Source organism: Trichoplusia ni, chromosome 3, assembly GCF_003590095.1.
Source record: "Trichoplusia ni isolate ovarian cell line Hi5 chromosome 3, tn1, whole genome shotgun sequence".
Lineage (NCBI taxonomy): Eukaryota > Metazoa > Arthropoda > Insecta > Lepidoptera > Noctuidae > Trichoplusia > Trichoplusia ni.
Genome location: NC_039480.1, coordinates 8815963 through 8833266, shown reverse-complemented (window position 1 = coordinate 8833266; position 17304 = coordinate 8815963). Strand labels below are relative to the sequence as shown.

The 17304-nt window shown below is 33.5% G+C and overlaps 1 protein-coding gene across 1 annotated transcript in view; it reads right to left on the bottom strand.

Moving 5' to 3' along the window:
• Positions 1-16092: 16092 nt before the first annotated feature.
• The window catches only part of LOC113508700 (SEC14-like protein 2), a 37302-nt gene continuing 36090 nt past the window's right edge, over positions 16093-17304 (bottom strand). Inside the window, exons 9-10 of the mRNA XM_026891785.1 lie at positions 16660-16808; positions 16093-16205 (exon numbers count right to left, since the gene is read on the bottom strand). Coding sequence (XP_026747586.1) covers positions 16093-16205; positions 16660-16808 — 262 coding nt within the window. The remainder of the gene's footprint in view (positions 16206-16659; positions 16809-17304) is intronic.

The following is a 17304-nucleotide window of genomic DNA, read 5'->3' as shown; positions in this document are numbered from 1 at the left end:
TTGCTATACGAAAAACGTTTTGTAACTAGGGCCCAATTAATTCAAACAATACAATACATCTTCCGCTCTTAATTAAAATGCTAATGTCCATTTAAAACAAATAGCTGTCGTTTAACGACTGCCAAAAGCTGCATCGTCTAGCCCGGAATACTGATTGCACAGTGTCTGGGACTAGACTGAAGGCCATTTAGCCTAAATAATGTTTGCAGCGGCCCACTGCACCTCGTAACTGTTAGCGGTTTGCGGGCGCACTTTACGATTCTAAGGTATAGAGCTTTTAAGACCGAAGTCTACCTGTACTGCAATTGAACTATTAAACTGACCGTTTTGACGCTTAATTCGAAATGGGAGTTAACTGAACTGAAACGTGGAGCGGAAAGCACGTTTAACTGGATCCCGAGTATTATAACTTAATCTTCGGCAGTTGTTTAGTCATTACCATTTAGAAGGATAACTTTGGCTATAGGATATACCTACCCAATTAAATGGATGTGGGATGGGCAAGTTGCCTGTAAAAAATCTAATGTGTTTACAGCCAACTAGGAACGGAAACCGACCCTAAATATTACTAAATGATGTAACAGTTTACTCTCGCGCATTTATCGGGATTGTCCCTACTAGTTTCTGACCAAACCGGGGTCCTTAATCACGAACTGACCCTTACAAACAAACACAAAAGAGAAAATCCTCAAAGATCTTTTGACAAATCAAAGCACTTGTATGATACACGAATGCTTGTTCTGAGTCTGAGTGTGTATGTGTCAATCAATCAATCACTTTAGCCTATCAAAGTCCACTGTTGTATTTGTGTGTGTGTGACTTGAATGTTTGTGAAAACCCCGTGATTTAGTCATAAAATTTTCTAGAAATAAATAAATTCGGTGTGAGGTGCGGAAATTGAAATCGTATAAAATGAATGAAAATTTTATTAGTCTCAATACAACTTCCTGCAATAATAAAGATTTTTCATTTATGATTCTATCGTGAGGATGCTCATAGTCTTAAGCTTCTTTAGGAGGAAAGATATTCGAAGAAAATAACATTTGACGGATAATAAATAGCATGTAAATGTTATTTATTTACAAATACTTCTGAAATTATATTTTATTCCTTGGCTTGGCTAAAATTATTTGATCACTTACTTACAATTTGAAAAATAATTTAGAGTGAATGCGTGTTTTTAAAGAATAATTATTTAGTAATTTTATGATAAGGAAAAATAAAAAATATATTACTAGTTATTTTTATCGCTTGAAAACCCCGTATTTACATGTAGTGTGCAGAAATGTTCGTGACAAAAAAAAACATCGCAAACGCAACTTTCAACAATAAACCGGAATATTATCAGTAAAAACAACATGACATTCAATTTTCAACATTCATGTAGACTTTCGTATATAACCAATATTGTATTACAATGCATTTCAACGTTGAGATACAAACACTTCACTATTGTACATTGCACAGGAACGTGCACGTGTGAACGTGTGAAGTATTTTTAAAAATTCTATAGCAACCGTTGTAGTTCGTATCAATAGGTAAAGATTATTTTCGAAATATTTGGCAGCCAAACGATTTCTAGCGTTGTTGTAAAAGGTAAGCTAGCGAACTACATTTTTATGATCTTTTGAATTTTGCTCTCTGTACAAATCATACAATAGTATTCACTGAAATGAAACTACTTTTACGGATTTTATCGCGGTTTAATTTTAGATTTTAGTTCCCGACGTTTCGAAACCTTTGCAGGTATCATGGTCACGGGCAGACTGAGATGGCGTTCGTCTTGACAGAAGATGTTGCTCGTTCTACCTTCATATTTTAATTAATTATTTGTGGTCCGACCTTCGCAGTATGAGCTCACTGTGTCTTGATGTCTTGCAGCGCTGCTCTTGGGTTTGGCCTTGAGTTTATTTAGTATTCACTTTTAGGAAATGCACACATATTACGCTATTTACAATGGCCCATGAATGAATGAATTCATATTTTCCTTAGCATTTTCCAATATAATAATTGGAAATTCAGTACCGGGCAGAACACCCATGGACAATACAATGAGTCAGCAGTCAGCGGTCGCGGTTTTGAAAGCGGTTATAAAGTTTTATTTGTTGGACATGGACAAACCTCTAAAGATTGTATGTAACTTAAAAAAATCTAGAAATAAGGGCGGTTTTAAACAAACTTAAAAAGTGTTAGAGAAATTCTTCTTCCAGATATTGCAATTGATAGCATGCCTGGATTCATTAGAACTCTAAAACTTAAAATACAAGGCACAAAAATTATCCTTTTAATTCCACATCATAAAGATGTCGTGTTGTCAATCTTTTGTTTTTATACAAGTTCAGATAAAAACAACAATTGACGACAAAAAGAAATGTTCTTTTCAATACCGCTTAAAATACACAGTAATTACGCGGTGTTAATTAGTAGCTATACCAACACATCCCGTATTTGTAGACTTACGTACGTCCAAGTCATTGCTATGCCAACAAAAAGGAAGATTATTTATCGTTATTACTTATATGCTCGTTTTTCCTTTCGCCTGTTTTTTACGCTTTTCATTCAGCCATTGTTTGTTTCTCAAGATAATAAGTTTTCATCAGACTCACTAACGTTAAGTGATAAGTTGCGTTTGCTAAAGCTGTATGAGTAGATATACTTAGTAAGTTTGTTTAATAAATAATCATTTATGAAGATAATATATCGCTTTGTTTAGCAAAACGCAACTTGTGTAACAAAAAGTTGCGTTTGCCAAAACAAAAGTTGTTTACGCATAAATTATGTACATGATTGTTGCGCTCTTTGATCTAGTTACTTAGATAAGCCTTGATGATTTATTGCAGGGCTGCATCTAAAAACCTCTTTTCTGAACTCGTAAAAACTCTCTTAAAGTAGAAAAGTTCTTCTTCATTATTTATACCCTCTTTTTATTTATTTATTTATTTAATACAGCATGGGAGACTTATAGCTAAACACATTTAGAATGGACACAGTCAAGTTAACAAAAAGCCACTTATATAAATATATTTCTTCACATATAGAAATAATTTAGCTATTACAAAAAAGTGTGAGCACACATATTGATCAACAGTACGCTATCTGTATGTTATTAATTAATGTATGTTCGTTTTAATTTTTTTCTTTAGTGTTCATATTATGATGTACTCATATGTTTTGATAGTGACTGTTTTTATTTTGTGTAGGTATCATAATATACTATTACATAGTAGTCTTCAAAAACAATAACGTTCACAAGCATTAAAAATAGCCAAAATTGAACAAAACCAACTATATCGACGCTCCATATCTTTATAGTGACGACAAAAGCTAAAAACAAAATACTATCCCAAAATTTTAATCACACGGTAATTCGAACGGGGGTTAATTAGGGCACAATAAAACAGCCCCTGTCTATGCCCTCAAGACGAGTGAGGTCTACCGGAACGATATCATTGCTGCACCCATGGGGGCCAGTAGGGGATAGATTGGGGGTTACTGCCAACCCTACGCAATTGTCGGTGATCGGGATGAATTAAACCATGTATTACCCGTGAGTATTCCGATAGATTTGGAGGTATTCCTTTTTTGTTTATATGATAAACTATATTTTGATTTTTGTGTTACTTGTGTAATAATAATAACACACGCAAACATATGTAGAACATGGTAAAGACCTCTTTCCATATAAAGAAGGTTTGAGCATGACCGTCACGCTAGGTCATTTGAAGGGTGGCGATTTCAGATTCCAATACTTGGAATCCAGGTTTGTATAATAAATATTTATGCCAAACACAATAGAGCACATAAAAAGATATTTAATCCAAGTATGTTCCAATTAACAAAACCCCAAGCAATAAATAACAACACACAACCTGAAAACATTCCAGTACTTACTAAACTAAATAAATTTCACGCAAAAATAACGAACTCTTTGCAAAACAAATACACCTTTTTATAAATAAATAACATTTTTATAAGCTCTTACATAGGTCTGAACGTAAACTGTACGTACTATAGGTATGTCATGACGTCACGAACGCGATTCACGCACGTTACGTATTAAAAGTAAATTGAAGACAGCATTGGCGTACGTAAATAGGTTAAGGACGGTTTCAGAGCTAATACGGTTTTTACAGACACGAAATGAATGCTAAAGTGAAATATTATTTTCGTTTTGGAATATTGTTTTATTATTAGCTTCTGACAGAAGCTTTATGTGGCCGAATACCTATTGGGACTTGGGGTTTTGTATGTGCATATAACTGGTACTACATCAATGGTTTGAACATATTGACGGGCCTGTTGGTCTAGTGGTTAGTGACCCTGACTGCTATACCGCAGGTCGTGGGTTCGATTCCCGCCCAGGACAAATGTTGTGTGATGAGCATGATCATTTGTTCTGGTGTCTGGGTGTAATTTATCTATAATATGTAGGTATTTAGAAATATATAAGTAAGTTTATCAGTTGTCTGGTTACCATAACACAAGCTCTGCTTAGCTTGGGATCAGATAACCGTGTGTGAGTTGTCCCAGGATATTATTATTATTATATATTATAGACGGATGTTTGTTAGGCTTTCACCTAAAAACCACCTAAAAACATTTAGAAAAAATTTTGTACACAGATTTTTCATAATTTATTTATCGCTTAGAGTTTGATTGATCATCGCATCAAATCAGATTGCCTTTAGTGTTTACTTTTTAAATCTAGTGAGAAGTACAGTCCTGACATCATATTATAACACGAATTTACTTCACACAAAATGTGACACAGCGTGCTTGCTGAAATAGGGCTCGTCACTCAGCATTTACCTAAATATTTTGTTCTCACTAAATATCACATTTTCACACTTCCCAAGAATACGCTATTCTTGAATGTAGAACAAATATTATTGGTAGAATTCTCCAGTATTTGACGAGCAATGGATATGAATTTGATTGACGATATATAATAAAATATAGGTGATATTATACTCGTAGTAACGTAGTGATATTAACAATGACATTATAGCTATTCAAAATGGAATTAGATTGCTGAATGGTATTCACTGTTCTGTGTTTACAATTTTGTTACGATAACCTAAAATTGAAAGCTGCTACGCAGATAGTAAGACCATAGGGCAAGAACGTATACGAGTATAATTTACGTCACTACTTAACCACATATATAAAAACTACTTGAAGATACATAAAATGCCCAAACTTCCTGGTTTATACTTTGCCAACCTCAAAACGGTAGAATACACAACATTTTTTTCACTCTAACTGAAATTGGACACTTACAGCGCTCGTAAAAGCACCAAATAAACAGAAGTACTCAGAATTTTTCTTGAACTTTTCTTTACAAACTCCTTTTTATATATTTACATATTTTATAGATATACACGTAAGCGGACTGTATGATACGTTCTTATTTTAATACTGAATCGAAATATTCAGTGAAACGTTCGACCTTTAGTCGAGCGTCGAAGATCGTAACGAAATTATTTTTTCATGGTACTTCTTTGGCTAGAGCCAGCCCCGGTACCTGAAAGTACCAGAAAGGTAACTGTATCTTAAATACGAATACGTAAGGAAATGTCGAATATAGTAGGTAAATAGAGGATAGCGAACCATGGCAAGGGATAAAAGAATTAGCGATGTATGAGTTTGGGTAGTGCGTCCCACTTAGGTGATTACTTTTCCCTTGGCAATCTTAGAGTGAATGAATGTCGTATTTTAGATACACTTCAGTGATCTACGTCTCGTCATAAGCTTCCACAAGCACATCTAATATATAAAAATTCTCGTGTCACAGTGGACGTAATTGAAATACTCTGAAACGGCTTGACCGATTCTTAAGAAAATTTTGTGTACTTATTGGGTAAGACTGAATCGGATAACGTGTGTTTTTCATACAATTCCCCAAACCTCGTTAAAATAGAATGTTTTAGAGAGCAAAAAACGAGAGCGCAGAATATACCGCATAAGTCGGCTTGTTATAAAAGCGCTTACAAAAGAAATATCTCAGTATGTCAGAAAGTTCAAAGTAAATCTTAAGATTTATCTAAACCGAAGCCAAAAAATTCACCTTTTATATTTTTGTTGTGTATTAAATTTTCTCAATTCCATTATTTTATAAAACAAATGTTTACAGAGAAGGAACAGTAAAAATAGGTATCTGATGTTCAACATTCCGCGGAAATTAGGAACATTTCTCAACTGTAGGAAAAAAGACCGGTCACGTTTAAAGATAAGAAAATATACGCAGTTCTAACAACTTTTCTTCGCGAGGTCCCTAATACTTAATGTTTATAGACTAGCGCTTACTATTAGCTCTGAATATCGAATTGTTGTTACTGGGGAAGCGAGATGGCACTAGTGTGCGTAAAAAGTCGTCTCGCTTTCGCAGAGTCTATAGTTTTGGTGTAAATGGTACAGTACAGGACAGGTCCTTTCGTGACGCGCTCTTTTTGTTCTTAATTGTTTTCATACTACTGATTTTGGACAATAGTTTTCTCTAATGAACAATTTAAGATTAGGTACCTTAAGACACCTACGTGTATGTACGAATGATAAACCTATATGACCTATTTATATAAGTACCTAACGCACATGTTACTTATCGACTGACAAAATTAAAACAGTTCAATGATATTATTTTTGGTTTAATATGAGGTTGACTCACCTGCTGCACAGAAGGAAATCACATGAATATGTTGTATTATAAATCAAGTCTTCAATTGCTGTAATTTTTTTATGGAGTCTTTTGTATTTACTAGAAGACGAAAGACGAATCAAGATCTAGATTCATTAAAAGAATTTAGTACAAGAACTGACATAATGACGGCAGCGTGCGTGAAGGTAAAGACGAATTCTATACTTCGAGATCTTTATAGCAAGGAAAATTAAGCATTTGACCTTGACACCGATACCCAAAGTATATTACACAGAAGTTGGTTCCCTTTTCGTTCTTAAACTCTGGTTTAACATTCCTAAAATTGTCGGAAATGAAGGAAATGTTGTCTGTTTTATTGCCAAAGCTGTTTGAATTGTTAAATTTTGTGCCATAATGGCCATCTCTTGCATAACAAGTATTTAATTACTCGCACATATTTAATTAATTTTTGCCTTTGCTATGTTGTTCGCTTAAATGAAAGTCTTAACTTGAATAGAAAGACAATTAACGAAGTAATTCGACTTCCTTAGTTTATTCATGAAAACTACTGTGTCACCACATTTATCTGTCTGAAGTTCGAGTAAACTAACATCCTCATAGACTTCTTTCAGTCAACATTCTTAGGATGGTACGTGATCCAATTTGCAATTAATTTGGACCCAACATTTTGAGTGGATCACGATTCGCGAACAAAAGGACCATTTGTTGAACACGGTAAAGTTACGGGTCTTTTGTCATGTAATCTTAAGGTCAAAGGTTTTTCAAAATGTCAACTATATTCGTTAATTAATGGAAATATCCAATTACTTGATTAGTCGAAATACGAACTAGCGCCTACTAACGTTTGAATAAATTCTAACACAATTATGTAAATTTGATAGCTTGTTCTAAATGGCAGATAAAATGTTGTTCATTGCAACTAGTAAGAGCCACTCTACATTCAATTTAGCCAAAATAAATTGTAAAGGACTGTTTAGGACTGCTTGAAATAAAATACCACCATCCACCCTTCATTTGACAGAGCTTGGTTACGAACAGGGCTCCGTTTTTTTGGGTACTGAAACCATAAACAGGCCCCAAAAGAAACCCAAAAAATGTACAACGAAAATGACCATTTAACTAATTTGATCACTTGTAATAAAGAATTTTTAGGAATTTTAGCCAAAGTAGAAAGCTTTTAAAAGCTCTAATTAACGTTAATAGTAGAAGACAAACTTAAGTTTTAATTACGCCCTTTTATATTTTTTATGGACCTTAGGACTAAGCGAATTAGGGATTTAAAATGGAATAAAGAAACCTTGCTGTCGGAGCAAATCAATTTTAATTGAGTTTTCCGTTCATTTTATTAAAGTAAGAAAATCTTTTCGTGTTTAACATTGCCAGATTTTGAATTATAATGATTTTAGCTCTAAGTTTTTTGAAGCGTCAAATTAGATTATTTTAGCACTTGTTACTTAAATTCAAATGTGATTTTTGAACTTTTTAACATAATTTAATTTTACTGAAGGTTGACGTCTAGTCAAAGATAGAACAGAAAATATGTAAATTACATATATTATTTTAAACTAAAAATATATCGCGCCCAAGCGTCTGAAATTATAATTACTTTCGTAAAAGTCTCTTTACTTCGGATTGTATATTATCTGTAATTTTATTTAGCTCACAAGGCTTATTATGCATGATGTGGTCACCTGTAATTAAGGAAGCACAAGAACTCTGTAATTTCTTTTTCCCTTGTATAGCATGTAAGGTGTATTCTTTGTTGGTGATCCATATAAATAAATTTGTTCAGAGGTTGCTGAATCGAAAGTCCTTCTTTTCTCAAGTCATGATTATGCTTAAATGCGTATATGACACCATTGGTCAAAGTCTTCCCAAATACTCTAATAATCTCCATTAAACCCTATCTTGAACCAGACTCTGCGGTTTAGGTCGAATTAATAAGAAATTTAAAATCAAGTTTTTCTATTACGATAACAGTTTTTAACCAACATTAACGCCAAGCCTTTTTCTCGTAACTAGAATTAATTTAAGTCTAGTGAGATAAATATTAAGAATAAATTATTTTACAGCTTGAAAAGATTTTCATCTGGATGTTGACTAGAAAAATAGATAAGAATCTTTGTAACAACTTTTAATAGAAGTTTAGAAATTGAATAACTTCTGACGTGTTTTTTGATTAATCAGAAAGATTCTTCTGTACAATGCAAAGTTGTTTTACAATAACTCGCTCAAGAGTTTTTTGATTGAAATGTTGATCGCAATTTTATTCCAATCGTTGTCAGTATCGAATGAATTTGTGGAGCTCGATGCATGCGATCCGAATGGTGTGATCCGAAATGTAATTAGTGATATGACTACGTCGTGCAATCAGAAATCCGTTTAGTTTAATGACGAGATTCCCAGCGGATAGACAGTTTTAGAGTGATATGATCCTAGATCCTGCAACATTCTGTGTACATGATTATTTTGTTTACTCTTAGCATCAAACCCTAATTTTTCTTGGAATATTTACGCAATCTCAACCGGGTAATAAAAATTTCGGAACAATCCATGTTAAAATTGTAAATGAAATCAACTTTTCATTATAGCTTAGCTTTTTATTCAAGAATCATCGAAAGGTCCTTTCGTAAATATTATTTATGGCGTACTTAAGTAGAACGAAGCGTGTAATTTCAGTGACTAACGTTTGAGAAACAGGACACCATAGTACCGAGTAAAGAATAATAGATTTAATAGTACAGTTCTAGAATAAAAAGGTCGGCAAGACAATACAAACAAAAGCGTCTATGTAAATATTCTTACAACCTCCTTTATATTTTGCAAGTCTATTCAATATTGTAATGTATACAAAGCGTAAAATTACTAATGGTTACGCTGTGCATTAAAAAGGGAACAATTTATTCTTTCAATCTGTGGTTGATACAAAAAATATACAAACCAGAAGGAAAGTTTAATTCAAGTTCCTTCGTTTGTTCTTCATTAATTTTCATTGACTACTTACCCCGGAATACTAGAGTCTTGAATAGAATATATTTGTTAATTATTAAGAGTTTGCTGGTGTTAAGAAAAAAAACTAGTAGCGATATAAGAAGAAGACGAAAAACGCAGATCTGGCTACACTTACATCTTTTTCAGTTAGCGATCGATGAATAACAACGATAATTTCATTTAAAATATTATCTGTTCTTATTTTTGTTTAGGTATTAGCTCGTAAATCTCGATCCTCAACTAGTAACGATTATCGTACACGAGATTTGCCCGACAGTTCCCCCAATTAGACGGAGCCTAATTAACGACGAATGAAACTTGTATTTTATGTATAAATATACTGAACAATATTTCACTGTAAAATATATCTTTAAACTGATTCTAACTCATAGACATAAAGAATATATTATTTTTATTAATTTATGTTATGAAAAAATGCGTAACTAATTACATTCATCAATTTTAATGAATTACATTTTATTAAATATTTTTTATCTTAATGATACTAACGATCTTTTCAATTTACTCCCTGAATGAAAAAAGAATGAAGAAGTCACGTGTTGCCGGGGTTTCACAAACATTTAAGTCCATGTACAAAATGGCCAAATTCAGTACAAGTGTTCGTGGATCACACAAACGTTTGTCATATGCGGAGATCGAACTAATGACACGTCCACAAAGTCTTTGAGAAGCTGACCGACACCACTAGGTTTTCGGATTTGAAATCGATAATCTTTTAATTGAGGAAATTCCTTTTTATAGGTTAATGACCACTACAGGAGTCAGACAAACCATTTTGATATCCTCATTATAATTAGTACCTGTAAAAAGAAAAAAAAAGTAGTTTCAAAAGAAAACCACCGCCATCTTCAGGCTTTCAAGAAAATACTCGCTCTTTTAACTAGTTACCTGCCGCGGTCTTTTTGTACACGTATTCCGTGTTTCACCCAATTAGGCCCCGCCAGCGGACGGGTTAATCTTTTATTGACTGTGTAAGTCTGCAGCACTAATTGACTTTGGCTCACCGCTTTGAGTTTCAACACATTTTTGTTGGTCTTAAATTGAACGTTATAAGTCATTCGTTTTTATTTCTGGTTGTTTTTTAAGCAGACTACTGTTTTCGTCTATTTTTAGCACACGCTGTCTTTTTCGTGAAGATAATTAAAAACATATTGACAATTAACATAATTTTATGTGTTTTAAAGCCATTTTTCTGTGCATATGTACAGCTTTCAATTAATTGCTGCACTTCTAAATGTTAGTATTTTTTTGAAATCAGGAATTGTTTTTTAGCCTAAATAAATAATTAAAAATAAAATAAAAGAATAATATGAGAGTTATATGTTACTATAAACATGTGTAGTTATTTAGATTAACACATATCAAATTATTCCTTACAAGACGCAACAATAAAATTTACCTCTAAGTACAACCTGAATTTAAGAATTCAGATCTGTCAAAACAAAATCATTAGATTATACTGAACTGACGTCAAAACCAACAAACATGTAAACATTAACCTCAAAATAAAGTACATACTCTATAGTTTCTTTCCACAAAATCTTGCGGTAAAATATTTGTTCTCCAATCTACTAATTCGTCGCAACTTTACGATTTTCAGTCTCCAATACTCGTATATTCAGGAAACTTTTGGATGCATCCGATAATCCTTTGAATCGTGGAACTTTTACAAACAAACAGACGTCACTTTATTTTTATGCATTAGTTCGGATTATGGCGCTGTGATGGAACAGAAACTCCATTTATCTCTATCTTGGTGCAAAAAGAAACAGAAAACTGGGACTCGTGAATATGCAATGGGTTGAAAGAACTTAACCCATTTAGTCCTGAAACTATTTTTTTCTAAAATGTTTGTTTTTTTCTTAGTATATAGGTTGATAGGGGTCTAAATATTAGGAAAACCTAAAAAATTAAAATCCTGAAATAAAAGGGGTCTGGGAAATAGCCGTACCACATATGGTACAGTAGGATTTGGAGTAAGAAAAAATACCGTAAAAATGAGAAAAAAGTTGTTTATTGTTCATAGTTATTTAAAAATGTAATCAGAATAAAAAAAACCGCAGCAAATGAAAACTTATTAAAAATACAAGAAAAACATACACTAAATTAGCATTTTGTGTGGTAAGCAAGAAAGCATTCAACATGCAATCCAACATTACATTTGATGCATCTTGCTGGGCTTTGTCGGTGGCAATGTCCACATCTCGTTCTTTTATTATCGGCTGTTTTATTATATAATGACCCTTGTCATCAAATCGGGAATCCATAGTTAGAGATGATTGTCGGCTAGGTCCAGGCTTGCTTCGAGACTTATTCGATTCAATTATGGATATAGCTATGCGACGTCTAAAATACAATAAATCTTGTTTGCCACCATTGTATCTATAAAGTAGCCAGGCATTTTGCACTGACATGTCAAGACAATGCAAAATAAGGGGCATGTACCACTTTTTCCCCGGATGCTAGTTCTGACTGACGAAATATTTTGATCAGATAAGTCGACACCACCCATATTTTGGTTATACTTCTGAATCAAGTGAGGCTGAGATACACTAATTTTCTTTTTTAGTTGTTGTGAGTATCTCTCTGCCTTATGACACGGTAATATCCCCGTTGAATTTGAGCAAACTGTAACAATGCTGTTGTCATGCCATTTACAGATTATAATGGAGTCACTAACACGATAATCATACTCTCCTCTTTCCTTCTTCTTCATTTCTTTATTAGCTATCAAAGGACATTTTCCTGTTCGATTTTCTCTTATAGTGCCCGTTACACCCATATTCCTTTTTGTTAACTCTTCAACCAACGGTAACCCGGTAAAAAAATTATCAATATATAAGTGATATCTGGATCCAAGCTCAAGTTTCATTAGTTTATCTGAATATGTCAAAACTACACTAGCCCCAAGGCCTAATTCAGCATATCTGGCGTTCAAAATTGTAGTGGCCCCTTGGTAAGGCTCAAACCAAGCTATATAGCCCCCCGCAGTAGCTCCTACCCACAGTTTGAACCCATACCGTATGGGTTTGCCACGAATAAATTGTTTACATCCATGTCGACCAAAATAAGGCACCATAGCTTCGTCAACACTGTGGTTTTCTTTGTGGGGACAGTGGTCTAGAAACTTGGCAGATAATTTGCTCATAAGTGGCCGAACTTTTGCAAATTTATCAGAAGAATCTAACTGATGGTTGTCCATACAATGTAGATTTGAAAATATGTAGGAAAAGCGGTCTCTCGATAAAGCACTAGCAATGAGCTCATTCTTCACGTCAGGCGAGTTCTCCCAATACATTCGTCTTCTATTTACCGAGGAATAGCCACTTACTAACAGAACACCAATCATACACTTCATCTCTTCTATTTTTATATCAGCAGCAAGGTTTTTTCTTCCTATGTACCTGTTCGTCTCAGTGGTCAATAAATCAAAAACATCCTCCGAAAAAAACAAAGAAAACCATTCTAGTGGTGATTTTTCCTGAGGGACGTGGTAATCAGGTCGCCATAATGATAGTGAGCCTTCGTAATCCCGTTTCCTCCAGTTATATTTTTTTAAAACTTTATGAAGGGGCTCATCATTCGTGTCCGGATCCCCAATGTTGTCCAAACTAACTGTAGCGGGTTGACGTAGCTCTGCGTCCGCTCTGAGCAAGCTGGGAGGTAGATTATTGACATTGACCTGATCTTCGTCTCCAGAGTCCTCGTCTGTCAGTTCTGCATTCGCATTATCAGGCGGAAGTATGAATACATCATTTTCACCTTCGGTTGTCTCAACATCCCCCTCTTCCAATAAAGATAAGATGTCATTCAGGGATAATGGTCTGAAAAGCAAAAAAAAGTTAATTGAAATGGCATATAGTCCTACCGTACCAAATAGGGTACACCATTATTCATGTCTAAATAACTAAAAAATAAATAAATAATTAGGATATTCAAATGTCACAATGAAACAAGAAGTATTTTAGTTTTATAAAAAGATGGAAATTATTTGTATAAATTATATAATTGTAGTATATTTACCTGTTGGAAGCCATGTCTCCGCAGAAAAAATAAATTTACGAAACTTGTTCAATAAATCTGCACTATTATCAGCATTCAATTGCACTGGCGTATTTTTTCCGATGAGCACTATTCTTCTTTTCGACATAAATACCAAATAATATTAAAAATATTATGCGAGTACCTGCAAAAAAAAAATATAACAAGTGTACCGTATATGGTACGGTAGGTCTAAATGGGTTAATACTTCTTATACATGAAATGTACAAATTCGGACATAATGCCTGAGCCATTTTCTACCAATCAACCATTTAGTGATGAATGATTGATATTCATTTTCCATTTTGTCTACAGTTGGAAGAGTGCCACCTGCCCATTCAGAACGGACCCTCGGCTGAAGCTCATGGTCATCCCTACAATCATTGTCTGGAAGGGAGTCCAGAGACTCGAGGGTACCCAGTGCACCAAGGTGGACCTCCTGCAAATGTTGGTTGAAGATGAGGAATAATGATGAATTTACAACTTGTACATAATAACGATTATCTGTAAGTGGCATTTTTCGCCTAATAAATCTTGATAATTATTCATTCGGTGGTTTAATTTTCGTAAGTATTGGCAAAATTCAGCTCAAGATAATTATTATTTGTTAATGTAAAACGAGTCCTTAGATGACAACTAGTTAGAGGATTCTGCAACTAAATTAAACTCAGGGATGTCGTGAAAGTATTTAAATTGAAGTTTTACAAAACACTAAAAAAATATACACTATTGTGCAATTGTTTATTATGTCACAGTCCCAACATTAGATATTACGCCATCAGAAATTTTATGTCATTGCTTTTCCTTTGCTAACTACCTACGTCTAAAAATAGAAACTGACGATATGTTATCTTATCCTGAAATTCCCAGACATAGGTACCGTAGGGATTAAGATATTAAATGAAACAAGTAATATGTGCAAACAATAGATATATTACAAAACAGTCCTGATATAACTCTATAAAAAGATTATAATTGAGCAATTTTTATTTATCTTCAAAGTTCTTAAAACTATATTAAACATAGTGAAATAGTGAGTCTTAAAAACCTTAGTATATTTTGAAATGTCAAAACTATGCACTACTTTGAACTTTGTTCTAAATAATCACAGGTTAACCAACATACTTTTATAAAAAATGATAATAATTAAACATGTAAAAGTTGACTTATGTTGATATAAAATCCACGACATTGTTTGACATTAAGATCGTTGACCTCAAATTGACTTGCATGTAGATATCAAATCGCGTATAAAGTATTATTGTTCAAAACACATGTTACATAGGATAGGTATCGGTTTTCAAACGCCATCATCGTTTTTACAACCGATAAAATTTATATCCAATAATTTTCAAACGCAATACAGTTTTGATAACAAAATAGAGCTTTCATTATTGAACTATCACAGAAATGCTTTTCATAATGTTCCCAACAATTTGTAAATGCATAGCATTTGTTATATCATCCTTAACCTGTTTAAAATGTTTGTTTTAAAATAGGTCTAAATAACAATAGTACATTCCTTAAAACTATGTTTATAAAATAACACCCATCCATTTCGTTAGATATTTATAATTTGTAAAATATGCAGCAGGTATGTGTAGTTTGTCAGATTAAAATTAACTTTCCAAAATAACAATTCATTGAGTATATAACTTAACGATTAATAATTCATTATTTAAGAATTTAAACAGTTCTTCTAAAGAAAGTATTCCTGTAAAATGCTTAGCTTATACTTTATTTATTTAATAGAAGTCTTAACAATAGCATTTAGGTTTGTATACCTACGCATTTAATAGCGATTGATGTAAAAAGAGCATCGCAAAAAGAGTAGCTGGGTGATTCTCCGGAAAAAAGTAACACAAATTAAGAACATCATTATCCTCACCTAATTTTTCATACTGCAGATTGCTTGATTTAATATTATTTTAACCTAAGCTTGTAAAGTACTACGGCTATTATTAGATGAAGTAAGAATTAAAACATTTTAAGCATCATAGTGAAGTGAACCAGTTGGTGAGGATAATGATATGACCTTAACTAGTGTATTTTTTCCGAAGAATCACCCAGCTACGGCATGGGCCTTTATATTTATAAATATGTCATGTAATATTATCTATCAGTTTCTGAACGCTTGCAAAATTACTATCTTTAAATGTAAGGTCAGCTAATGATATACCAATTTTTAATCCTACCATGATTTTGAATATCGTCCAAAGTCACAGCAATGCATGCAGCAACGTTAGATAGATATGAACAGATGTTTTTTTTTTTAATAATACTCGGCATTGCAGAAACTTACGTCTTTACAAAGCAAAACTAATTTTATACTATTTACATCTTATGGTTAAAGGGACGTACTACAAGCTGCCACAGATTTTTCATCAAGTCGGTTCATCACTTATGTTGAGGTCCCTTGTGGGGACCGTTATAATAACGTGGTAATACACCTTCTTGCTGCGAAGGAACGCGCTCTTGTTGTCGAATATAATTGAATCTGTTGGAAAGAATTTCGGATAAAGCACATGAGTAAATACAGTACAGGGAAGATATAATTCAGTATACTTAGGTATGAGGCGTATAAATTATTATAATGAGATTTATGTACTTAAAATCACAATCTAGGTTATACGAAGACGGATATGTGAAACTGAAGCCCTTATAACAACATTATTATTAATTATTTGCCTACAAAGAACATTTGGTTGCAATAAAATAATCCCGGAACAGTGCCAGTAAAACCGCCAAGTAAATAAGGAATTTCAATATGGAATAGTTTTTTGAGTTGTGAGGGGGTCAAATGTGGCTATATATATAGTTCCTGTAATACACAAGGTACTGCAGCTCGCTCTGTTACTTGATCCTAGCTCGAGACGCTACCGCGGGGTCTAGATAAATATAGCTGAGATCAATAAAAGGCTGTTACGAATCTTAATATGAATATATCTTACATGTGGCAGGTCCAGAAGCTTCTAGGATCCCGACGTCAGTTGGACCCTCGGTGATCTTCCGGGGGCCGTGCACGATGGTCTCGTTACCTTCCTCGTCACGACGCTTTATAATGAACTTAATATCGTGCTGGTCTACTCCACATTCCCATCTGCAAACAGAACATTTTTTTGGAAATAATTGGTTATCGCAACATTTTTTAGGCTGTTTTTACTGCTTCCGCTTAAATATTGATTTGAGAAATGAAAGGAAAAGGATTAAGTACTGAATATAATATCAAATCGCCTGAATCAATGAAAAAGTTTTCCTTTCAAGTAGGCCCTTTTCCAGGCACTTTCAAAACGTTAAGGTGATGGCTCTAGTTGCGCGGTTCCAAACTGTCACTCTTATGGAGAAGAACCGGAAAGAAACTCCATAAGTTAATGTTTTTAAAAATAAATGTATACAGTATAGGTAATTTTTACAAATATTATGTTTATGCAAGAACAGCGTTAAATAAAATGATAAAAAAAAATCAACAATCGAAAAAAAGTAAATTTTACTGGGGTTTACACTGTTGATGCATTTACAAGGCATATTTGACCAATAAATTAGAAGAATCGAATGTACAAGGAACGAAAAAAAAAAGCAAAATGAATATTTTACAT